The 27,962-nt window shown below is 37.4% G+C and overlaps 1 protein-coding gene across 7 annotated transcripts in view; it reads left to right on the forward strand.

The window, feature by feature from the left end:
• The window catches only part of LOC123673113 (caskin-1), a 262,265-nt gene that overhangs the window by 208,487 nt on the left and 25,816 nt on the right, over positions 1-27,962 (forward strand). For 4 of the 7 annotated variants that reach the window (XM_045607553.1, XM_045607551.1, XM_045607549.1 and 1 more), the window contains exon 2: positions 22,806-22,976. In XM_045607553.1, coding sequence (XP_045463509.1) covers positions 22,814-22,976 — 163 coding nt within the window. In that variant the 5' untranslated portion in view covers positions 22,806-22,813. Of the gene's footprint in view, positions 1-1,197; positions 1,336-2,591; positions 3,195-4,844; positions 4,876-22,805; positions 22,977-27,962 lie in introns of those variants that run through there. The other 3 variants (XM_045607550.1, XM_045607548.1, XM_045607552.1) reach the window with 3 other exon arrangements.

Here is a 27,962-nt window from a genome sequence, read left to right on the forward strand (position 1 = left end):
ATCCGATTTTCTGATATGCTTCAAATATGAATCCATTTGAAAGGAATATTGGCAGCACTTGAATATAAGTTGTATGAAATTAATGAAGGTCATGGATTTTTTTTTTTCAATTTATAGCCTCATTCTTCGAAATTCATGTACCTGGAAGAAACGAAATATGAAAAAACGAAAAATCCGTGGAACAACATCGAAATAAGTCGCGGGTATACCCACGACACACACTTAAGAAAACAACCTGAAACCAAAGAACATAAAACATATAAGCAGGTCAAGTTGAAGTGTTTCACGATTTAACATCGTTACGAAAAACGCTGCAATAAATCTTTCCTTTCCATTCGAGTTAATTTCATTTTGTATAGGCACCTGAGGGAAGCTACCTGTAGAGGTTCCTAATAATAGCCTCACAGCCTTTATTCCCAAATTATGATGGGTACCCCCAGTTGATACCTGAAAAGGAATCGTTTAGCGCGCAATGCAATAAAATAATATTTATCATTTTGTTTTTTTCGATTGAGATGACGCAGGTTCACCATCAGGTACCGCAAAAATACTGATGGGAAATAAAATGAACCTGCTCCTCGCTAGGACAATTCTTCTTCCAAACACCTAAATGTCAAAAAATTTACACCAGTTGGAGGGTTTTTATCTTTTCATCAGAACATAACACATTTCAAATTTCTGGATGAATTAGATAATATCATATTAAGTATCAAGAGCGGTAAGCATATTTTACAAATTGGCAGTCAATCTACTTTGTGTTGGAGTTCATGTATCTTTCTTGAAGGAGACTATATTAACGAATAAAGTCTCATTTAAAAAAAAATTGTATCTTCTTGTTAGGCCCGAGCCTAACTTCGAGAGAAAATTTTGGACATAAAAATTTTCGATCAAGAATTCGCCGAGTTTTCAAGTCCGGATCTTGAGTCCAGAAGAGAAGACAGCCTGGAGAAAATTATCGAAATATTTCCAAAATTTCAGTTTATAACCAATGAGAGTTATTGTTGTTCATTAATCTGGAAATCTGGATCGTGCAAAAATGACTTTTGCCATATAATCGTTTTTCTTCATTCATTCCTAGTTACACGAATAAGCATATTGTTCTCTTACAAACTACAATATATTCATTTTGCATTCTTAGGGAGTAAAACATGCTGTAAGCAGTTCCGTCTTCTGCTCCCAGATAAATATTTTGCAACCTTAACACTTGACCCCCTTCGTTCTGTTATCTGCCCTCATAAACGAATTATGCTTTGTTCGATAAGAGACAGTTGGTCTACGTGTGTTTTATAGTGAGCAAGTGTCACGGATTTCGGATGAAACTCAGCAAAATGAGGGGTATGTTGTTGATTCACCTTGTGGTTTTTGACAGCGGTATCTAAAGGTGCGATATCGGGTGTTTCTGAGTGGTTATGAATCGGTTCTGGGTGTTTTGTTTCTGTTCAAGTTTGTTGAATAACGGAGAAAGCAATGTATTTACTACTGAATTTTACTTTTTTATTAAGGTAAACAGAAATTTTTTCGAAGAAAACATATTCGGTTTTTTTTTTAAACCCTGAGACCTTTTTTATTATCGTTCTGGAATTTTTATGTTTGTCCTGAATTGAAAGAGAATATATACCAAATACAATCATGAATTCTATTTAATCATATTTACAAAAGTATTAACCCAAACGAAATAAAATAAAGTTGTGAATTATAAAATAGCGTCAGCATGAAAAAGGTATGAAAAATCTTCGGTGGAAATTGTTAAGCACATAAAAAGTAGATATTTTCAATTCCCATAAATATTTCTCAAAAAGTAGTCACCTCAAAAGTAGAATTCAAAAATAAATTTCACGCAACATAACGTTAATTGAAAATATATACAATCAAGTACAATATACATTTGTTTTATTATTGATTCAACCGATATTTTTGTAAAGGTCATTTTGATGTTAAGTGATTAACTAATTATCAACTAAGCGTTATTCGTTTAATAAATTACTTTGATCATCATCTACAATCCTACAATAGCAATCTGTTATTATAGCTTACCTCCATATTTATTTTTTTCATCAAACTAATAAAATTACAATATCATTCTTGAAAGTGTACCTGAAAGGATGTCGATAAATGGGATAATATTTTTTAATCTGTCAAACACAAAAAACAAGGGTTTTTTTTAAGTATTTTTCGGTTGATTTCGAATCCCTCAGTTCCCTCAGCTAGAAATCCAATCACGTTGTCAACACTGATGGGGGCCCCACGTCTCAGCATCGGTTTGTTGATATGTGTAATTTATTGTTGATCAACGTTGGCTGCGATGTTACACGGACAGATCTAGAGGCCCCGACCCTTGTCGAACGATAACCCAATTTGGACGTCAATGTCTACCAGAAGCGGGAAAAAACCACTCTAGGAATTGCTGATATCTGACCACTTTAATAACACCGAATCGAAAGAGAATCGTTTAGCGACAAAGCGTGAACCATAGCTTTAATGAACGTCAGATACGATACTTATTTGTCAATTAATTTAAGAGATGACTCAATCGTTGATAAGAACGAATACGACAATTTACTATAGAGAAAAAATTCTATTAGGGAGAAAGTAGGTATAAGTGTCACTTATGTGTTAACGAAATTTGATGTGGCCAAAGTTGAGTTTTGTCGAAGATTTTAGTTGGCCATGATGATTTGACGGACTATACTGGGCGCAAAAGACGTATCTACTGTTTTAAATGAGCCCGTCAAGTCGTCTGCTAAACAGTGTTTCCCAAATCAGGCCGGATCCTCTCGTGTGGTTCGACCTTTATCTAATTAGCTCTCCGGCGTCCTTAATGTTGAGAAATTCGACAATTAGCCGGGAAACATTTGGTCATGTTTACATTCGTAAAAACTCCGCGCTTGGGAGTCTTAATCCAAGCGCGAAACTTTGTTTCAAAACTACGTCAGCTTCGTATCCAGCTTGGATGTAACCGTATTATTCGCCAATTCAGTCAATTCCCGGTTACGCCTGCCGTAAGCTCGATTGTACAACAGCGCAAAGTCTTAATAAGAGTTCGTGTGTATGCTTTAGAACAAATAGTTGTGTATCGGCTTAATTAAGATATTTTAGGTGACCACGTGATCCGTGAAGTGTTTTCTGTTTGTTCTTAGGGTGGTAGTTAGGTTGCTAAGTGACAATGGAGGTGCTTATTGAGGAATTATATTTGGGTAATACTTTTTTTTGTTTTCTTGAGAATCATTCTTCAAATTCAATTTCAACTCGCTTCAAGGAATTACCGTTTTTCCTTGTGTTTTAAATTGATATAAACGAAAAAGACACTGAAATTTCAGGTGTTTCAATATCCACCAATAAAATCAAATAAAACATCATTGTTTTTCCCAGATCTCTTCATTTTAATATCTCTGAAAAGAGATATTGCGGAATTGGAGTTTCTAGCTTGAAAATCCTCACCAAGAATCCGAATGGTACTCGAGAAACAATTTAAAGAACTGAGTTCTGAAATTCAACAAAAATTGAAATTGAAAAAACAAAATTTGCTAAAGAATCAAGGTATGCTTGGAGTTTAGTTGAGTACAATTAAGGGCGAATTCCGTAAGATGCTTCTAGGGTTAGAGCCATCTGAATTTTTCAAAATGAGTTTCTAACTAGTGGAACAAATGTTCATCTGAATTCGTATTTTTCATGAAAAGAAGACGCAGTACAATACAGTACTTCAAGAAAATGCCGAATTTCAATGAAAAACTTAATTTTATTAGGAATTTTGATGTCATATATCTGAAGTTGATCCTTTCAAGCATGCATTCATTATTTTTAAATGCTTTTTCTTGACCTGAAGGAAAAGTTAAAAAAAAATGATCAATTTTCGCGTTATTATGTATTTATAAGAGATTTTATATTGATGATTAATTGAGTATTTTCCTTAAACGATTCAAAGGTTGAAATTTACATGAATACGAATTTGAACAAGAGTGCTAAAGCTCATGACTCCACGTCAAAGCCTGTTCAAGTTTTCATCCATGAAATATAGCAAATTATATGACTTTTTGTTGAAATTGCGAATTTTTTCACAATATTTTACTTTTTCCTCATAATGTGAAGGATATTCCAAAGTTTTCAAATCGGGAAACATTGGTATGAGAAAATATTGCATTTTGTTTCGTTGTAGTTCATTCATTTTCAATGTCTTGGTCATCTCCAGAAGATTTTTTAATTTCTAACCTACTGAAAGTGAGAACTTGCAGTGATGCTCAGTGAGAGTCGCCATCTATCAGTAAGACTTCGAACGAACTGACACAATCAAAAATCCACTATTCCTATTAGGCAAACAATGACTAGAAATATTTCTCGACAGAATTGTCCAAATGAATAAACGACTTCATCTTCACGGCTCGTTATTTTAACCAATCCAGTGCTAGGTTCGTGTTTGGCCCAAGAAAGAAACAAATGAATTGGCCGACACGATTCGTTGGTTTTGAATCTGAATAACTGGAAACCGGAGACCGTGAATGTAGTACTGACATTCTTAGAAGTTTTCAATGTTTTTGTTTCGATAATGATTTAGAGCGACTCCGGTATAAGGAGATGGAATAGCTGAACGTGCTTTTCGTAATCATCGTTCTCTCCATTTGGTAGTCATTTGTACTTGTTACGTTCAATTTAGCTCGGGATTTATCATCATCGTGTATGCAGCACTGATAAGTGCAATTTGTGCTTTTTATTTCTTTGAAATTCTACTTCAGAGAAGGATATAATGCCTGTACCATTTTTCTGTATTATTAGAATTTAAGTTTTAATATTTATATCGTAAATGTGAACTGTTATACTGATATTCATTTTTTGTTACAGGTGAGTTGCTTTTTCATCACCCGCTGATGGCAAAGGATATGGGTAATGTAGATAAACAATAAGGAATCCAACAAATCATTGAAACTTGGATTATTTTTCGATTCCACTTACAAGCGTTTTCAATAACATGAAATAAACGTTGCAAGTGCTTATTTTTGCGTAACGGTAACAAGTTGAAATCAAATGAAAAGTCCAACAGTGTGTTCACAATATTCTAAGATGAAATCATTACGTACTCATCATCAATTATTGGACATCAGCGAATATAATGTAGCTAAATCTGATATTAAAAGTAAAACTAAGACTATACCATTAAAAACGTCGATGGTATTCGCAACGAAACAATAAAAACTACAACAAATTCTTGGATCGAATTTTTCGTCACTGAACCTGAATGCAGCTACTAAATACGAAATTCTGTCAAAGTTGATGCTACAGAAATTAGGATATAAGGAGTAAGGAAAAAATTCTGTTCGACAAACTATTTTGTAGTTAATGAATCAGAAAGCTTTCTTTGCACCTCTTCAAAAAATACCCAATAGCAACTTCTTCAAAATTAAATCCTGACAATTCGTCAAAAATAATTAATTCTGAATTTGGAAACATTGCGAAAAAGTGATTATTCAAGCTCCATCGCACAAGTATAGAAAATTCGCTATTCGAAATAATCAGGATTCATTGGATATAAATGAAACGAATAAAAGCCATTTATCCTTTCATCGACTAACCGTACTCAATATTCTGCCGCGAATCCAGAGGACACATCGTGAATAACAACAATCCTCAACAACAAAGAGCTCTAAAACGCCCGTTGGGTTGGATCACGAAACTTCTCCATGATATGTGAGAAAGCCATTACCTTTTTTCAATCTACTTATATCAGGCGTGACCACCCGATTTCCCAGAAATATCGATATAGCTCGTTGATTCACGAGAAGTACGGAATAATTGGTCGTTAGGAATTTATATATTCAGTTATCACGGGAAAGTGTTATTTTGCATCCGCTAGAGGGGGCAACCACGGGTCATCGCATAATATGATCTCTGGTTTCATTACTCATCGGTGGCCGGAGCCGTTGGAGGTATTAACCAGCCTTTCTTAAGTGGGGTACACAGGAAACGAGAAGATGAGCGTTTTATCATAATACTAATAGACCAAGCAGACGTGGTCCTGTCATAATTTTCATATCAAATTATAATTTTTGTCTACTTTCGGATTCATATTTGTAGACTTATTGTTCTATGATCGACAATATATGTTAAATTGACGTTCATGAGTTGTCAAATTCCCATAACCTTTGAAAAATGACATGTCCTTGCGTCAACTGTCAGATAACACTACGTGAACTGAGTCTGATATATTGGTGATAAATTCTCTGGTTCTGGGAAAGCTCAGAATTTTCAGAAAGCGTCCAATTCCATCTAAAGTTTCCTTATTTTGCTCTAAGGATTTGAATCAAATTAAAGGTATATAAAATCGGTTCTGAGTTATGAGTGGTATTACTGACAGTTTGAATTTTCCAGATTAAAAGTTTATGCCTTTGGCATTCTTCCAAAATCATCTCATCTTCAAGTACAACATAGGCAAACTCCTGAAATCACAAGAATCTTTGCCATTTCCACTGAAGTGGTCATTTGAAATGACAGGTTTATACGATAAACTCATCGACATAGTTCCCAAAATAAATTACATTCTTCTTCATAATCCAATAAATATTACAACGCTTCACTACAGAGAACGTTGTGTTATTAAACCATTAGATTTAACACTCTCATTGATGCACCCCCATTTCACTCTAAAAGAAAATCAAGTTTTCTCTATTAATTAAAAGCAAAGCAGTGTTGGGCGTGGTCAGTATCTGAAGGGGTAACCTTTCTGTTATACGTAGACCCAAAGACTTGAAATTTTCGATGCAGATTCTGAAGGTGAAAATGACAGATAAACAAGAGCTCTCGACTTCACATCAATGCTATCCTCTATAACTGGTCCCAGAGAGATAGGGTTTGTAGGTCCACGTCTGCTCTCCACATAATCTAATCAAGCACACAAGGCTGGCCGGTATCCCCGTGTGTATAGGCCTTTATTGTCCTCCATGCTGGTTAAACGTCCTATCTGAAAATGCCATTGTTATCTGCCAGCAGAATGATGAATGGCCTCTGAAGTTCGAAGTTCGTTTTTATTAGCCGAGAGAGATTCCGTAATGATTATAATGACCCGCATTTTTATGTTCAGTCGAACGGGCATAATTAGAAATGTCAACAGTGGATCGATCTGGAGCTGGAAGGGCCGCGATAAGTCAATCGACTAACCCTTTACTGGAAGGGTGGCTTGATTGGGCGCAACGTCCAAACTTCGTGGAGATCGATAATGGCGTTTGACGTTTCTGTAGATTGCTCTCCAGTCTGCTTCTATTATTACGGAATTGGAAGATTGATAGGCGTTGGACGTTTTTGAAAGACGGATAATAAGCCGTTTGCTCACGTGCTAGTCTGAGAGTGACTGGTTAGATCAGCGGTGATGAATGGTTGTCCGTCCTAGCTTTTATAGAATCTTCATGGAAGTTGATTGATTTCATTCGAAAATTAACACCAGATCCGAAGGAATCTTGGAGTTGTAATCAATTATAAATCCATAAATTCACAAAATAGCACATTGGCAAATATTATACGACTGGATAAGCTATTTTAAAGGTTATGGGTCAATATAGCAGTCTAGATCACGTGACTTTTTGATAGTATCAGTTGGCACAACTACGGAATATATCTCAAAATGCTCGTCTTCTGCCAGTTTCAAATCAGCCCAATCGACAAAAATGCGTCGTAAACGATGGTCATTTGACTTTAATTCTTGCACTGTCGGCATTCAATACGCTCTATTAGTGATGACGTCACACACCGCCGTTTTTGGTTCTCCTGTCAGTGTTCGGAATCCAAACAAACAAATTGTCATTCAAATTAGTACGTTGTCGTTGAGAAATTGGCTTATTTTGATAAATATGATTATTCAAGGAACGATTTTACTATTAATTGATAGACAGAAGGCACGAGATTAATGCCAGTAAGTTCGAACTCGAAGTTCAACTAATAAACACGGCTTTATAAAAAATCTGGGGAATGATACAGGATTCAAACTTACTGTTATTAACCTCGTTCCTTCTGTCTATCAATTAATACTGAAATCGTTCCTCAAATACTCTTATTTATGAAAATAAGCCAATTCCTTCAACGACACCGTACTAATTTGAATGACAATTTATTTGTTTGGATTCCGAACACTGACAGGAGAACCAAAAATGGCGGTGTGTGACATCACACTAATAGAGCGTATAGACACGTGCCAAACCTGTCTGAATAGAAATGTCAACACAGTTTGACATTCTCAACTGTCAGAGCATAGACAATAACCATCAAAACTTTCATGCAGCTAAAAAAACACCCATTATCTATATCTTTCGATAAATCATGAATCATATTCATCGAGACTCTCAACTACCTTTGAATTCAGAAGACAAACAGTGATAACTCACTGACAAAAAGAATATTGATAATTCCCTTAGTTAAATAATCAAATCCCAATACTTTCTTGATAAAACATACGTGATTATTTGATTTCAATCACTAAAACTCATCAATGCATAATACAAACTCAATAAAGGATGTAGCCATACCGTCTGAATGTGTAATAAATGCAAACAAACATCGCTGCAAAGGGAAATAAAGGCAATTGGATCAATGCAGGAAATGTACACATGCATTAGGGAAATTCCGGCAAATGTGAAGTTCTCTATTTTTCTACGAGATTTCATAGAGATTACTCCGTATGTATCCTGTAACGATTTCCAGTTCACCCGGAGGCCATCTGCAGCTGCTGTATTACAAGATTGTAGCCGGGTTATGTTGAGATGCTGCTCGCCCTAATATTCCCCTTAAAAGTCGTGTATTCCCTACATTTTCTTGTAATTTCGGAATTATGCAAACGATTTTCTCCGAATTGAACTTAGGAAAATTGCTACAGTTGAAAATAGCTTCTCATTATTCTCCCAGATTCATATCGTTTCAGAGATGGTTGAAATGGCAATATGAGATTGTGAAAGAGAAAATTGTGCCGAGTTGATGCATATTCATTATGTATTGTGTTCTAGATAGGGAATTATTGTCAACAATTGTTGCTTCGTCGGGAGTTTTAAGATGTCTTCTTGTATTGAATATTCAGCGTGCTTCGTCAGGTTCAGATTGAAAAGTGGGTGGATGATGTTAATAATTTCTCTGCAAGATGAATCATACTGACACCTCCCATGTTTCAGTATCCTGTAGTTAGTACTGATGTAACCAGCAGCTAGCAGATGTTATCCTGCCAAAAATCTTGTTTTCGTACACTGGATTATAAAAATTTGAAGGGCATGTAATCATCAGACATTCAATTCCAGAATATCAAAACTTGACATATCTTGCAGAAGTCCCATAACCTTTGAGAAATAACCTATCCGGACATATCAGGTAATATCATAGAACTCTGGTTGGTCATCGCACAGTCAAGAGTCCAAAGGTCTCAAATGAAAAGAGCACAGCTACCAATTATTGAGACCAAACCATTAGAATTGATTTAAGTAGAATACCAAATATCATAGAAAAACTAAGATGAAAAAGAAGTTGCTAAAGCGAATTTTATCACGTCAGAAATGCTGGCACTACATCAATGGTCAGAGCCAATTTTCAACGAAAATGAAAATTCCAACCGAAAACCGATCTCTTTGGGATTGTACCATAGAGTAATAAACATAGAGAATACGTAATTTTTACATGTTCCCAACATGGTTAGATTACATTGTCGGATTGTGATATATTTTCAAATCCACAATTTTACTATCTCGATATGACTGTATATTATATTCAATGAAATATATATATTTATTTGAGTGATTCCCGATTAAATATGCAAATTTGAATATTTGGAATCCGATATTTTTCCTGATTGTCGAATTGATAATAAGCAGAATATTTATTATTTTCTGTATCTCTCTGCTGAAATCCAAGTTTTGGCAACTTTTGCTCTCCTAGTATCATCAATTGTTTCACGTCGTTTGGCGCCCTTGAAGTTTGTTTTCTGAAATTCTGATATATTTAGGAATTTCAATATATTTTGAGTTAATATGAAACGTTGATTCACTATGGGACATAAGAAGCGTGCTTTGTGGAAAAACTCGCGAATTGAGTGAAAACATATCACTGATATGTTTTCATTTCCGCGCGCTTCATGTCCAATTTGATAGTTCATGTTGGGGACAAAATTTGCTTACTGAAAATGACATATGCTCCCTCTATCTATGTTTATCACTCTGAGGGTTGTACCGACTCCATCTATATTCATCCCAAGAAACTATCGGATTTCATTACATCCAGATGGTGGGGCGTTTCGGAGAAGATGTTCGCCGAAGATCATCAGGAAATCCTAGAAGCCATCGGAGGAAATGTCTTCGTGCAAAATGGGTAGCACGCCCCAATTTGGATTCAATCGCTGCTGCTGCTGTCGTTTTCATAGGGTGGAGTGAGCCAGCGTTACTCTACGTGTAATGTTTTCTCATTTACATATTCATGCGACAATCTGGTGTGCAGGTATCTTAACCTTGACGGGACCCAGGTATGGCGCTGGGATTTTTGTGAATGGCTCGAAACAGATGCTTCGAGAGAACTTATACCGGATGAAATATAAAGAGTGTATTAAAGTTCAATGCAATATGATTGTCTGTAGGCAATCTTTGTGATTTCATTGTTTAAATTATAAATGAAGATTTGTACGGAGCAACAATGGCAACTATTCTACATTGTTTTACTGCAGTATTGGGGGAATTTCAATGTTTTTGATGATGATTGCAATATCTTCTTGATGCAGCTTCTAATTTGGCCTTCAATCCTTTCTTGAGGCAGGCTTGTTGGAAAAAAACCTGTGATTATAGCTGTGGCAACAAAACCAATTAGACATAATGTCTGTGTCTAGCCGAAATTGTCGTCACAATACTTGATATAAATGTACCTGCATTAGTGTAACAATGGTCTTTCGTGGTACTTGTGCATATAACTTTCTCATTCATAGGGTTCTCAGAGAGATACAATAGAGAATATCTTTCACCTACCCTAATTAGTGTGCAGGCACCATGATACCATTGCGCAGGCATACAACTCAGAGAATAAGAAAAGGAAGAAGAAATTCACGGTGTGATTTTATGTTTGAAACCCAAGTATAAAACTGGGAAAAAGGGAGTTCAGGAAGTAAGTTAGGAGGTGATGACCAGTTGAGTTAGTGGAGTGTTCAATGATATCTCCAAGTGCTGTACCACAATAAAGTTCTCGTCTGTCGTCCAATATTCTCCACGAAAACGCGATAGCCTAAAATAGCCAAAGATCCGAAGGTTCGCAGATTGTAATTCTACATTTTACTACTCCGAGCTGATAATAGTCCTGATTGAGTATTAATACTTTCTCCATTAGGTGACTTTGGTATAGGTGTTTCCATTTCTGGCAGGTTTAGTTCGAGTGCTATAAACGATTGGTATTTCTCCTCTTTTATGTTGAAGTTATTGGGATGCCTATTGTATATTGAATATCTTGATGTTCTTCAAATTCTTCAATTCATTCATTACATGTTTCATTCAATCGCCAACAGGATAGAAACTTTGGATCAGAAGGCTTGTCCCAACTGAATCAATTTGTGTTGAAGGTATTTAGGCTCACATATACGTCGAGCTCTTTCCATAAGTGTCTTGGTCATCACCAACTTCCACATCCGTTTTCGTTGTGGATGGTGACTAGAGTTTTTTATACAAATATCTGTACGTGTGAGTAAGATTTTTGTGAACACTATGACCTAGAGTACCAACTGGTTTTCTTGTTACCATAACGTCTTCTTTTCAGTAGCTCTAGAAGACATTTAGATATTCCTCAGCGTGAGACCAGATGGCGATTGTTATTTATATATCTTTTTATACTATAACAGCAAAGACTGAAGCCTTTTCATTTTGACCACTTTTCGAAGTGATCTGGCAAGTGTGGTTCAAGGAAGTAGTGGGTACATAATCTTACATAATCACCAACCCGATACCGATCCAAACGCGAATATATCGCAGCGTCGATTCCAGGAAACGAATAGCGAAATCCAAGAACAGAACCCTGCTCATTACCATAGTCATTACGGTCGATGGCGCAGAAGAACGCGTCTGCGATCAGGCGCCAGAATAATCGATGGTCGCAAACACACACTAAATTGTAATTTATTCAATTTTACTTTCACCGTAAATCGATACAGTGTGTTCGCCCACGGCCCGTCTGCTAGATTAGCGGCGCCGCGCATTTTTCTCCGGCCGGGAAAGGGATTGGAAAAACGAGCAAAAACCGAGTATCGCAGGTATCGACGGGTATACGTGTGGCACGGAATATGGAGGCCCACGTATCGAAATATTTGTGTGGGCTTTCCAGCATTTATCTGTTATTTAAGCGGAGCTAGATTGCGGACGGCTATCGCCTTTTTTTTTTTGTTCGGGGTAAATGAGAGGTCGGCCATTGTTCGATAGAAGTCGGTGCTGCCATCTGGCGGTTGGTTCTCACACTGTCTAAATTGAGAGAAACATGGCAAATCTATCGAAACTAGAGATTCACGGCTTAGCTTGATTTTCGAGCTACTTGGTTTGAGCTTGACTTGATTTCAAGTCATATCAAGCTACTTTTCTAGCAGTGTTATTGTGTAGTGTCACATCAATGAAGAAATGATGAAATGAGTAGGAACCTTGCAAAAAACACTTTCATTTATTTAACTTATCATATAAAAAAACAGAAAATATCAACTTTTTGTAAATAGAAACAAAAATTAAATTACTATGAATCATAACAAAATGAGAAATAAAAAAAAAATAAGGTTTTTTAATATTGAGAAACCTCCAGGCTTTGTTTTCCCTCCAGGATCTTAGACATATGAGGCATCTTATAGATTTGCCGCTTAACTTATTGCGGGTTTTTGTTACTGTAAGAGCAGCTCTGGAAAATTGTCTTTCAACAGGAGCTGAAGATACTGGCGTTGACAAAAAATCCTTGGATAAGTTTGGAAAGATATTTCTGAAACTACCAAAATCTACCAATAGATTTCATAGAAATGTGCGAAAACTACTAATGAAGTCTCACTGGCGACTGCTGCAGTCTCTCGACGCTCGAGGAATCCCCTTATTCAGTCTAAGCGCGCACGATATTGCAGAAATATATGCCGTGCGACGCGTGCGTATTAAGCTCAAGTAATATCAAGTAGCTTGATATCAAGTCAAGCAATAAATATCTAAAATCAAGTCAAGTCAAACTCAAGCATGTGACTTTTCTCGAGCTTGATTCAAGTCAAGTAGTTGGTTAAAATGTCAAGCTCCTTGTCAAGATGAATCCCTAGTCGGTGCTGCCATCGTGCGGTCGGTTTCCGCACTGTCTAAATTGGGAAAAACATGAGAAAACTATCGAAACCGGTTGTACTCAGTGAAACCTAACTTTTAGAGAGAATTAACGAAAGTTTTTCAATATGTTTCATCAAGAAAATCCATATTTGACGATAACTAAGCTACAGGGAGCAATAAATGACTCACAATCGGCAAAATACTCTTATTTGCCGCAATCCGTTTAGACTTCTCGCTCACACTCTCCTTTCTATCCTATCTCGACAATTTCTCAGCGTTCAAGTCAACCAAAACGAGTGACTTTAATTAACGTGCGCCCAAGAAGGGACAATGTATCTCCTGCTCAGCGCTAGTCGTCGCCACCAAATGCCAAAAGACTTTTTTTTTTTCGGAAACTCGACAGGCAAACGATGTTCTAGGCGAGCTCGATAAACGACGCAACTCCGATCTCTTGAGTCTTTTATTTTATTGAGGGGAACGAATTTATTCACTCGAATTTCAATCTCGTTTGTCCGCATTGTTGCCAATTCTTCCGTTTCAACGGGGTATGTGTGTTCGAAAGCACTCTGTAAATCTTCCATTTTTGAGCGTTGGGTTTTCGAACCGATCTTTAATTTTCGAGTCCCTGATGATGAATCAGTCCTCAAATGAGATTCTGTTCGTCCGTTTGTCATTCATACAAATGATAAGTTCAAAACGGAAGGACCAATAAACTTGAAATTTTCAGGGTAGGTTTGAATGATGAGGTTAAGTTCGTTAATGTGCAATTTACGACTTAGGGTTCCGTAATCGCTCAAAAATTTGGCGGTCTTCAATTCGCGATCTGGCAACACTGTTACTTCGTGTTCTTGAAAGTTCCTGCAGTTTCTCACGCCTATAATGCACGGGCACGTGAGCCTTCTCCCTATCTGACGTATTACAAGAAGAATCGTGTGAAAAATCGAAGAAATATCGGACGTTTACCTGTGATATATTGCTGGAATATCCCGGATATGTAGACGCGAAACTAGAATTTAATTGTCGTGCCAAGTGTGTTAATGTCTTACGTAAATATTGCAGGAATGCGCTTATTCTGTGAAGACCATAGAAACCGAGAACATCGATATTTTCTCAGTGTAACATTAAAATTACTTTCTCAATGATTTATGAGTAAACGAAAATTATAAGATTCACTTAAAAAAAATTCCGACAATTGAATAAAACAGAGAATTCATTACCAACATGACCAACCAGGATCTTGGAATTTGACACTAGACGTCAGAAAAGGTAATTTTTCAATGGTTATGGTGCTTTCGATGTCAAGTAAATGAAAATGAGTTGAAGTCCTTTTGACTGACATTATGATGGCCGCCTATACAAAAAAGGCTAGGATTACAATTTGTCTGCAAAGGTTAAACTGCATCACAGCTTCCTAGAATGTTCATTTAATTCCTGAAAGCAACTGTCAAAATATATTTTCTCTAATTCTGTGGTTATTCCGTTCATTCTTCCACATCTTGTTGAACAAAATCGTGCGAGAATATATCAGAAACGCACAGTTTTCATGGTTATATTTTATTATTCTATGTTGGTATTCCGAACTTTCCGCCACGGCTTTATCTGTCAATGCATCAATTTGCCTTAAAGAAATCAGTTCTGCCAACCATCATTTTTCAATGCAAAAATCACTAAAATATATTTATGGAAATATTTCATTAATTTCAATGAAAATGCAATGAATTAGAGAAAATAATGTATAATACTCGTACAGAAGGCTCATTCTACCACTCGTTCATTCCAAAACTCGCCACTTCGTGGCTCGTTCTTGAATTTTGAACTCGTGGAAGAATATCAATGTCTTCTGCATTTGTATTATAAATAACTATTATCACTTGAGATTCCTTATTTATTGAAAGATCCAGTCAAAATATTCCGAGTGCACACTTATTTAAAAATCCATTTCGTCCACTAAGGAATCGAGAGGACATAGATAGGTGTTATTAACGGCATTCTTGGAACCTGATTGATTTTGCTGGTTTCCTTAGATGGCGTTATTGAATCACGTCTGAAATTGAGTGAGTTAATTGAATTTCCCGAAAAGTGATAGTAGTTGCTCCGACCGTGAAGAGTTCGAAGAAGTAGGACAAGTGTAAGGATGGAGAAATGCATATTTGCCCAACTCTCATTCGGAAAGTAGTTATCAAAAGTTGCCCACAGTTCAGATTGAAAAAAAAAGTACCAAAGTCGGTTATGACTTTCGAAAAAACCCAATTACAGTAATGAAATTCTATTCAACGAAACACAAATTAAAGGATTAACTCTGTTGGAATCACTCGAAATTAAAAAGAAACAATTGGAGAAAATATATCAAACAGATGTTACCATAGATTCATTGTTGAACAGCTTCAGATGGTACAGCAATCGCAGCAACAAGCTCTGATAAAACTCATTACTTCTTTATTGCTACTAGCTGTTGCTTTGTAGAACAATGACTCTTCAAGGCCCTATGTGCATTCAACCTTGTATTCGTCATCTTTTGATGTAGCATTGTTTTTTGTTTTTGATGAATTTACTGAGGTTCGAATTTGTTTGGAAAGAGATTGTTTTTTTTTGTCGCAAAATTCGCATAATATTCATGCGAATTGAAAATGTCCACTTGTTATGTACCCAATAAACATCACTCAATAGGATTGCAGAAATTTGTCAAACGGCCTATGAATTGGCCGCATGTGTGTGAAAATTGGCCTGTTGTACGTTTCGTTCTGTTGTCATGGACGTATCCAATTACCATTCGTTTTCGTAATTGATTGTGAACATTTGGCGAACAGTGATGTTTGCAAATATTAATCTGATGTACTTCTATTAAAAGATGATTACATCGTTTCGTTATTGGACGAAGTGCGGAGTTATGTTTGCATAATACCAGTGTGTTTGGGGAATTGACGTTTTGAGATGATTTCATGAAGGATAATTGCTGCCAGACCTTCTCGATAAAAAACTGTGTAGTGATATATTTCATTCAGTTCATGGATTTAAAGCTTTGTGAGCGAATTTCTCAGTCAAAAATAAGGATAGATTAAATAAATAAATAAATAAGTTTATTGAAGCAGAAAATATAACGAAAAACAGTTTCTGAAACAGAATCGATTTGTCATATAACTTTTTCTTTTTAAGGTTACGAAGATTGAAGAAATCAATGCTTGATCTAATGGCTCTCAAAATATTAATAATGATTATTTTACTTCGATCAAATACACTGCGCAAAAAAATTAACGCACATTATGGAAATCTCAAATGTATTCTACAACTGAAGGTGTTCTCAATGATAATTATTTTATCAGAATATTCATGCATATGTTATCCACTTTCAACGTTTTTTTTCATTACAGATGCTTTTTCGCAGCAGGAATAAAAAAGATGAGATTATCAGATTTTGAATGTATTGGCTGCATTCTGAAATCAGTTGTTCTCGATCAATTCTAGTGATCAATAGTTTTTCTTTCGTTTGATTTTCTACACTCGATCGCTATGCAACGCGAAACACGCAATTTGACCCAAGAGGAATGTGCCCAAGCGGTAGTTTTACGAGAAGAAGGGTGGCCTCTACCATTGTGATCGACGTTCCCTTGTATACAGACGTCCACATGAAAAATATGCTCAGTGCAATTTCCTGTATACTACTGGTTTCGGGGGAAGATCGATTATGGTATGGGGTGGAATATCTTTGACTGCTCGCATAGACCTAGTGGTCATAGTATAAGGAACATTCTTGAAGAGCATGTAGTGCCATTTGCCCCATACATTGGTGAAAATTTCATTTTTATGGACGATAATGCCAGACCCCATCGTGCGCGCATCGTTCAGGAGTACCTTGAAGAGGTTGAAGTCTCTCGAATGAGATGGCCAGCAAGAAGTCCAGATCTCAATCCGATTGAGCAGGTTTGGGACAACCTCAATAGAAGGCTGAAAAGTTCAGTAAATCATCTAGCTACTCATAAGGACTTAGGAATCCAACTCTGAGAAATCTGGGAAGGATTAGATCAGAACATTTTAAGAACACTCATTTTAAGTATGAACCGTCGGCGTCGTTGCCGAGCTGTAATTAACGCAAGGGGTGGAAATACCAATTAGTAAATCACTTATCAGCATTCCAGTATTTTGTAAATTGATTATTTCTCTTCTTTCACATAAGATTCGGTGAAATCCTGAAATTTTCTTTCCTTTAATGTGTCTTGTTTCGTTCAAAACCTTCCCGAGAGAACATGAAAAAGAAGTTATCAAGTCAATGTAGAGTTAACTTTCATTAAAATTGAGATTTCCAGAATGTGCGTTAGTTTTTTTGCGCAGTGTAGTTCAAATTGAATGAATATCTGTAATGACTGTAATTATCATGTGATAATTTCAACATTTTCCAATTGAAACTATCCATGAAAGTGAAAATACCTCCCAAAATAAAGAACAAGCAGAGTAACCTCGCTACGTTCACATTTCCCACATGCATTCCCATCAAAGATATATGATTATGTTCACAAGATTTATTCCAAACGTAAATCATTCGCTCTTCCTCCAGTACTTCCAGTCGTCTTAAATCAATCAGGGATGTTATTAAACGCCCGAACCTCAAACGCGCCATCATTTTCTAATAATAAAAACGGACGCTTTTCAAACTAATTACCACACCCATTTTTTTTCCTATTTGGTATAATTTTGATTTATGCGTCGCACCGAGTCTAACCCTGTTACGTTTGAACGCATCCGCGTTACCACCCTTTAGGAAACTCATTAACATTCTTAATTTAACCCGCGTAAAGCCCGGTAGTGCCCCGCTGGGTGGTTGGAATGACATCATCCGGAGGCATTCTAGCCGAACGGGCAAAGGTTTCGGCAGATAACCGAAACTTGTGTATCCAATTTCGACTTAACTCATTGGGAACATCTGTCGTTGATTGCATATTCATATTCGCGTGATGTCATACCGGAAGACCGGGCTTTGCTGCACGAAGAGAAGCTCTCTGTGTTCGGTGGGAGGTTGTCTCTGTGCTCGCGAAAATTATTGCGCACTTTCGATTCTGCGAAAATTCGAGTAATGCCGCTTTCTCCTCGTAAATTCATTTGCGCATTCCGATTGTTGTTTATTCGCACTTCTCAATTAATCAGGTTTTCAACTTGATCGTATCGCTGAACGTTTTATTATTTTTCGATGACAGTTCGAGGTTATAAGTACGGAACGAAAGGCAGATGGCGTTTTAGGCAATTAACACAGATCTGGAACTGAGTTCACAGAAACTGTTACGATATTACTTAACAATGCTGATCAATAGTTTATGTGAATATTTCCCTCCTGTGAAAAATTCTATGTAAATGGAATGCAATTATCGAAAATCACAGCGAATATTTCCCTCCTGTCAAAAATTCTATGTAAATGGAATGCAATTCTCGAAAATTACAGCGATAATTGCATTGTAGGAAGCGAAATAGCACTGCGATAATTGTTCTGTTCATTGAAGCATAGTTTCTATGAATCTTACACAGTTCGAATCTATGGCATCTATGGAATCTATGTCACTTTGACAAGTTAACAGTTTATTCGGGAAATATTCCCCCGAATTACACTCGTGCATCAAAATGACCGGATAATTTCGCATTCCAGCGTGTTTTCTTTGAAAAACTGCATGAGTTCATAACAACACGCTGTCATGCAAAATTATCGATACTTTTGATGCACTTGTGCAATTTCTTACGAAAACAGGAGCTGGCCCTTCTTGAAATGGATTCCAATGGGTAATCAATTTCTTTCTGGACTATTATTACATCCCAGGCAATCTGTGATTCATGCCGGAGAGCTTCTAGTGCTTGTGGAGGATAGGTTAATTGCTTAAGCCTGTCTAACGGTAGGGAGATCTGGGTGGCCATTGCAAGATATTGACGTAAGCCTCTTCGAACTGCTTTATAGAATGCCTTGCAATGTGGGGACAGGCATTATCCTTATGAAAAATCGGGTTCACTAGCTCCTGAAGGAATGGAAGGATAAAGGGATCTGCCTTCACCATTCCACTTCCCAAGGCACACCCTTTAAAACCTTGCTGTCGATGACGATCCGTCAGCGAAAGCAAAAGCTGTGGGACTGAAAGCCAAAAGCTCTATTTTGATGGAAAACTTTACCAAAAGTTACATGATGTTCTCCTTCACCAAGACAATGCTTCTGGTCACATATCGATGGAAATCATGGTCAAATTAAACCAATTGCACTTCCCACTTCTTGACCACCCAACTTATTCTCTACATCTAGCCCCCAGTGATATCTGCCTTTTTGCGATTCTCAAAGGAAGCTCCAAAAAATGATATCTGACTCTAAAGAAAGAGTAATTGTCTAGGTTGAAGCCTAACACGTCACAAATCGATGAAAGCCATAGTCAAGGTGACCATAGTGACAAATAAAGTCATTTTTAAGGAAAAAATGTGTTTCTAATGTTTGGATCCGAGACTTACTGAGTAAAGTGTTATTCTACCCGATGTTAAACAAATCACTTCATTCGAATAAGCATAAAGTGATAAAAAAAAATGAGGACTGAATTAGAAATTCAATATTAGTGGGCGAACAAACTGACCTTCTCGATAACACTCAGATCGAACAAATGGATCCATATCTGTGAAATGGTAAAAACTCGTTTGTCGTTCAATTAATTCAAATCATCTGGCGCCACAGTCGATTCCGTAATCATTTACCGAGCGAATTTGCATCGCAACAGGACAGGAGTGTTAGGAGCATTAACAAATATCGAAATTCCTGAAGATTCCAACATGTGGTATCAGATTGACGATCTTCCAAGAAAAGCCTGATTTAAAATTTCCAAGAGTATCATCAACTCCGATTATCATATTGTTATAGAAGCCGGTCCCCAAATGATATTGTGGTTTGTGGTATACATTTTAATGTTAATGTGTGTATTTTTCGCGCCATATGTTAGCTGTAAACGTTCTCGTGATCCCACACAACTATTTCCGTCGTGGGTTCCTTGTCAAGACCGCTTGTTCTTTGTACTTATTTTTGTCACCTTCCAGCCAACTATCCTGTGTACACTCTTCCCACACTTGAATATGAACTTATTGATTTCTATCTAGATTGACCATCGAGAAATGGAATGCTATTTTTTTCACAGCTCCGAAACTACAGAAAGTAGAACTACACAACTTTATCGCTAGAGAATGGAAAAATGGTGTAAAATTGCAATTCAGCCAGTGGCGTTGAATTCGTACGCCTCTGGTGGTAACAAGAAAATTTATTCAACATAATTTAATTGAGTTTGCAGTACCTATAATATGAAAATATTACGTCAAATGATTTTAGTGTACGGTGAACGAATAATTTGAAATTTTTGAAATAAAACACCCTGAACCTCAGACATATGTGCTTCGAATTGCTTCTGCATCCACCGTATTCGCCAGATCTAGCCTCCAGCGACTTTTTCCTGTTCTCAGATCTCAAAAGAATGCTCGCTGGAAAAATTCAGAGCCAATGAAAAAGTAATCGCCGAAACTGAGGCCTATTTTGAAGCGAAAGACAAATCGTACTACAAAAATGCTATCGTAAAGTTGGAAGATCGCTATAATCGCTTTATCGCTCTCGAAGGCAACTATGTTGAATAATAAAGGGTGTTTTTTTTAGAGCTATAGAACTTCAAATTACAATAAAACAACGATGGATTATTCGATTGGAATGAATTTTATTTATCTGCAAGATAATCTTGTGGCATTACATTTTAAATATGATTTCTGGCATATGACCGCCACGGCTGGCTCGGATGTAGTCCAATCTGGACGTCCAATTTTCGATGACTTTTTTCAACATTTGTGGCCGTACATCGGCAATGACACGGCGAATGTTGTCTTCCAAATGGTCAAGGGTTTGTGGCTTATCCGCATAGACTAATGACTTTACATAGCCCCACAGAAAATAGTCTAACGGTGTTAAATTAGAATATCTTGGAGACCAATTCACAGGTCCAAAACGTGAAATTAGGCGGTCACCAAACGTGTCTTTCAATTAATCGATTGTGACACGAGCTGTGTGACATGTTGCGCCGTTTTGTTGGAACCACAGCTCCTGGACATCATGGTTGTTCAATTCAGGAATGAAAAAGTTAATAATCATGGCTCTATACCGATCACTTTTGTCTGTAACGTTCTGGCCATCATCGTTTTTGAAGAAAAACGGACCAATGATTCCACCAGCCCATAAAGCGCACCAAACAGTCAGTTTTTCTGGATGTAACGGTGTTTCGACATACATTTGAGGATTAGCTTCACTCCAAATGCGGCAGTTTTGTTTGTTGACGTAGCCATTCAACCAGAAGTGCGTTTCATCGCTAAAATGGACGTAGTGCGCGATACGTATTCCGCACAGAACCATTATTTTCGAAATGAAATTGCACTATTTGCTGCAAGCGTTGTTCAGACGTAGTCTATTCATGATGAATTGCCAAACCAAACTGAGCATAAATCACTTGACAGCTGTTAAATCGGTCGCCATCTTGAACAGTAATGCCAACTTAAACTTATATACCTCGAAAAAAACACCCGTTACTACAGTAGACCGGGGACTTTTCAATAGGCCTATTAGCCTATATTATCAAAAATCGATTTCGTGCACCTACTTTAATTACTGATCGGAGCGTGAACAAGTTAAGCCTTGAGACGCGCTAATGAAATGCAATTACTACAATCCAGTAGTATAAGTTGCATTGGAATACGAAATACCGACGCCATTCATAAACGGACATAATGAGTGGAAATTGGAGATAGACTCAGAGAAAAATGTCGATACCAATGTGGGCACCGTTTAAGGTGTAAGGTGGGCTTAACCTATCCCAGATTTCGGCCTACTTGGATCCTTGACCGGCGAAACTTGCTCAATCGTTGTAGTAGATTCGTGTTTTGTATTCGAATCGAACAGCTGGACAAGATGTAATGTCGATGTTGCGATTTGTAGCGAAATGCAAAACAATGGTTTGGTATCGAGTTCTTATTCAGAGAGGAAGCGGAGGTAGAAGAGAAGTCACGGAATGTCTCAACTAGTACTGTTTTTGGTAAAATTGAGTCGACTTGATTGTATTAAATTGGGATAATGAAGCACCGGATTTCTTAACTAATATATTGAATTTGGCTGTACAAGTTATGTGTTTACAATGTAACAGCTACGAGCGTACTGGTATATGGTACCCTAATTTCCTGGGGATGATAATCCTCGCCTTGGATTCTGCATACCAAAGCGCAATCCAAGTCCCTGATTGGTCCACGTCCTCATTCCTTGCCCTAAGATGTGACTTCAGGATGACCATATGTAGCGCCAATCTGACGCCAAGGATGTGCCAGTTCTATTTTTAGCCCTCGCTGTACCTGCAGGGATTGGTTTTTCGACCTAAATGCGTCTTTCTGAATATTCAACTGCCCGTAAAGTTTACGTGAAATTCACTTGACGCAACAAGTACATAACTCGCATAATAACTTTGTTTGTAGTTTTTAGTTAGTTTTTTCGATTCAAATTTTTTACATATTCTATTTTTTTTTCAGTGGGCGGCATGTCGCGGCCTCCGAAGCCGGCGGCCACCGCTAAGAAAGTCGCTCCTCCAGCAGTGCCACACGAGTTTCGACACTCGGGAAGCTCCTTCGGATCTGCAGGATACGCATCTTCGGAGGATGCCGGCTTCTTAGCCCCCTCAGAAACACCTGGTGTGCCTAGAGGTGAGTAAAAGGTCCATTTTGGTGGTAAACTGTGTGAATGGGACACAGTAACACAGCCTACACGAAACATAACCCAAATCTCATTAACTACATACTTCTGAGATGTCTCAAAGAGGCCTGGTAGAGTTCGAAAAGAAAACTTTAAACTGAAGGGTGTTTTTTTAGAGCTATAGAACTTTGAGTTGCAATAAAACAACGATGGACTATTCGATTGACATGAATTTCATTTATCCGCAAAATAATCTTGTGGCTTTACATTGTAAATATGATTTCTGGCATATGACCGCCACGGCTGGCTCGGATGTAGTCCAATCTGGATGTCCAAGTTTCGATGACTTTTTCCAACATTCGTGGCCGTATATCGGCAATAACACGGCGAATGTTGTCTTCCAAATGGTCAAGGGTTTGTGGCTTATCCGCATAGACTAATCACTTTACATAGCCCCACAGAAAGTAGTCTAGCGGTGTTAAATCACAAAATCTTGGAGGCCAATTCACAGGTCCAAAACGTGTAATTAGGTGGTCACCAAACGTGTCTTTCAATAAATCGATTGTGGCAGAAGCTGTGTGACATGTTGCGCCGTCTTGTTGAAACCACAGCTCCTGCACATCATGGTTGTTGAATTCAGGAATGAAAAAGTTAGTAAAAATGGCTCTATACCGATCACCATTGACTGTAACGTTCTGGCCATCATCGTTTTTGAAGAAGTACGGACCAATGATTCCACCAGCCCATAAAGCGCACCAAACAGTCAGTTTTTCTGGATGTAACGGTGCTTCGACATACACTTGAGGATTAGCTTCACTTCTAATGTGGCAGTTTTGTTGTTGACGTAACCATTTAACCAGAAGTGCGCTTCATCGCTAAACAAAATAAAATGGACGTAGTGCGCGATACGTATTCCGCACAGAACCATTTTTTTCCAAATAAAATTGCACTATTTGCAAGCGTTTTTCAGGCGTGAGTCTATTCATGATGAATTGCCAAACTAAACTGAGAATAAATCACTTGACAGCTGTTGAATCGGTCGACATATTGAACAGTAATGCCAACTTAAAGTTATATACCTCGAAAAAAAACACCTGTTATGAGTTGAATGGCTAGTTGACTATTCGGATTGCCGTATTACACGAAAGATATAGGAAAGTATGTAATTTTTCACGAGCTTGATTTTCAAGTCAAGTAGTTGGTTAAAATGTCAAGCTACTTGGCTTGATGAATCTTTACTCAAAACATGAAGATTCACTCTGTATAAGTCAATGCTCCAAAGATGATAATTTGAATTGCTTTTCTAACGTCGGTAGGTAAAAGCACTTAAATTCGACTAAGGAAATCATAACTATTTGTTTCCTAAGATTCAGATCAAAAATTAATTTCCCTAAAATCGTATCTACAAATTGTATACTATTAATATACATGTTATTGGACCCGGTCGAAACCGTGGCGTAACACGGAATACGCCACTGCACACGCGATATTCAAGTATTCAAATTCAGGCTAACCCAATATTTATTTAATGGAGGGTTCGATTAAGAGCATTACCAAAAATTATGGTCATCAACTCCAACCAATTTTTTTCACGTTTCCGATCCGGTAAGATCAATCTTTTTTCTTACGAAAACGTACACCTGCAGGTTTTCTAGAGGAAACCCGAACGTCCATCAGATACCTGACCATCCTGAAGAAATCCTCAACCTCTACTCCTCCATCTAAGTCCAGCTTTTTTTTTCGCGAACGAAAGATAAATCACATCCCATAGGTATATCGCCATGTAGGCAGAACGTTGTAGTTTGGTGGGTCACACCAACAAGTTCTTCATGCCAGTCTGCAGACCACACACATTTCCGTAAACGATGATTCACATGATGCAAGAGAACACAGAGCGATTTATTATTAGCGACAGGATGTTTGAAAGTACAATGTGCACATCGGTGTTGGGATCGTTTGAAATTAATTCTGTGATTGTGACATCCATCTTCCCTCAGAGCAATAAACATAGATATATATACATATGTCATTTCAGGTAAGCACATTTTGTCCCCAACATGAACTATCAAATTTGACATGAAGCGCGCGGAAATGAAAACATATCAGTGATACGATATTTCACTCAATTCGAGAGTTTCTCCAAAAAGAACGCACTTCTTATGTCCCATAGTGAATCAACGTGTCATATCAACTCAAAATATATTGAAATAAATACCTAAACATATCAGAAATTCATAAAACAAACTTCAAGCGCGCTAAACGACGTGAAACAACCGATGACACTAGGAGAGCAAAAGTTGCCAAACCTTGGATTTCAGCAGGTAGATACAGAAAATAATAAATATTCTGCTTATTATAAATTAGACAATTAGGAAAAATATCGGATTCCAAATACTCAAATTTGCATATTTAATCGGGAATCGCTCAAATAAATATATTCTATTCAATATAATATACATTCATAACGATATAGTAAAATTGTGGATTTGAAATTATATCAAATCCGACAACGTAATCTAACCATGTTGGGGACATGTAAAAATTGCGTATACTCCCTCTATCTATGTTTATTACTCTATGGATCTACCCCTAGTACTACCAATACATTACGATAGCGCTTGAGAAAATAAAATTGACAAAAAACAAAATATTTGAAAAAGGAACATTAAAATCTGCCTTATTCATTTGATGTCAACTTCTAGATCTTCTCCAGGTCCATTCACACTTCCCTCCCAATGAACATCGGGGCAACAGGACCCTAGTCCTGTCGACGCTCAAAATGGACATCATCTTCCATCTTTCGCAAGCTGAAGCATCAGTCTCATCCTTTATAGCGGACACTAACTACATAACCATGACGTATTGTCATCGCTAAACGATCTCGGGGGCCCTGATAAATTTGTCTTTTGCACGTTTGGACAAGGAATATGTCCAGACTTAAACAGGGTCGGGTTAGGTTGAACAACTCCCAGTAGACACTCGAATAATGATCTGCCCAGCTCTTGGATATCGAGACGAAAAGGTGTCAACCAAATTGGAACTTCATGGATGAAAAGAAACACCATGAGAGAGGGATATCGATGTTTTAGCGAAAAGTGTTTTGTTGAAGCTGCCTATGAATATTTATAATGTCTGCTACCTATCTTCACTTTATTCTCATTTCAGTTATCAGTAGAAAGAGACGCTAATAAGGTGCTTTCAGTAAAAACACCATCATGAAAGCATCATAAAGTTGAAGAAATTGAAAAGTCAGAAATCACTATTCTAGATTTAGAAAAACTGATGATGACTGCATACATTTTTCTTTCTCCTCTGTTTTTTGGTAATATTGGCATGATCTTTCTGGAGATGTCTTAATGGTATTGGCAATGTTTTACTTCTTGTTCTCGAACCCACCAAATGAATTTACAAATCGATATTCGCAGGATGCGTTTCTAATCCAAGAACGGTCCTGGTAGATAGATGTCAATCGGTTAAGCACACATTGCCACCGATATCTTAAGGAGGGTTTGTGATCGATGACTCGAATAGTCGGCCTTGTTAGTTCGTCTTCCATTTTTTCACCAACACTGGTCCTGTCAGATCGGTGGATGATTATATTCTTGTTCCGTTCATCCTGCAAGTTTTGCTGCGGCATTGAGATCTGCATCTCACTCGGTTGTGTCGCGAATGTCTTGTTTGGTGTTGAGTTCTCCTTGTGGTGTTAGAGTGTAGTGTCATCTGGATTATTGGGCGAGAAATGCAAAGTAAGATATTTCCATATTTTTTGTTTGTTTTATTCTGAATGATATCAAAGCAATTTTATTGTGATGTTGTAATTATAATTAACTGAGCAAAAATAAATGAAATTTCTTCCGAATTCGCTTCTATCAATTCCGTAAGATTGTCTTTTTTGATCACTTGTTCCTTGAACACGCTCTATCATTCCGTCACATATAATCATTCGAAATTTTGTTTTTTTTTGTTTATTTTCAAACTAGTTTCAATTGAGATGAAAATCGGCATTTGGATGTAAATGTGCTAAATTTTATGTTAATTGCTTAACCAGAATCATAGAAAATTGAAGAAGAATATCTAAAAAAAATTACCAAATATTTTCGCTGCCTCAAAACCGAGTTAAGATTCTGGGTGATGCTATGACATTACAATTTCCATACTGAACCTCTGATCACAAAAACACAACCAAAGAAAATTGATGCACAAAGACCAATCATAAGTTATGGCTTTTCAACTCAATATTTCTTTGGAAAATTCCTAATAGGATATTTCATTCGAAAAGCTCTAGGGCTGCATTTTAAGGACAATATTTCTATGAACTTTCCTCCTAATTTTTTAATGTGGAATAATGACTTGAATAGTGTTGATTGACTGCTAAAGATGTGAACATTTTCGAAAGAATCACGTTCCTCAATTTCTACCCTAGTGATATCGACAGCTCAAAGTCAATCAGATAACCAGAATTCTCTCATGGATTGCTTCTATCCATCGGAAAAGATTCAGCGTCCCGAGGCGAAACTTTGGTTTGCTGTCCCGATAGTGGAGCAACACACGCACTCCGCCTACGTGTGGTGCCCAAAGGCGACTTCGATCTCTTCCTCTCCAACCTTAATGAAATGATACGTATCAGCTCTACTCGAAGAAAAAAAATAACCCCGGTTGCAAAATAAACACGGAGAGTAACAGGGGAAAGAGCCAGATAAAATCTAATTGGTCCTTCGAGCCGGATCGCAACTTTCCCGATCCGTCATCCCCGGTCATGCGCTACAACATTCGTTAATAAATAACAATCATCCAGCATCCTAGCGCAGGCAGCAATCCAGGCTCGTCCTTGTCAGATGATGGAGTTAATAACAGCTCCGAGGAGAGCCATCGGCGAATCTCGCGGATAACCCGTGACAAATCTTAGCGAACGAAACGGGAGCCGTGTTGCCGTTCCTCTCGTTTTGGCGGGAGATTTACTGATTTGGATTTATTATGTTTTTAATATTGGAATCGAT

Source organism: Harmonia axyridis, chromosome 2 (assembly GCF_914767665.1).
Source record: "Harmonia axyridis chromosome 2, icHarAxyr1.1, whole genome shotgun sequence".
NCBI lineage: Eukaryota > Metazoa > Arthropoda > Insecta > Coleoptera > Coccinellidae > Harmonia > Harmonia axyridis.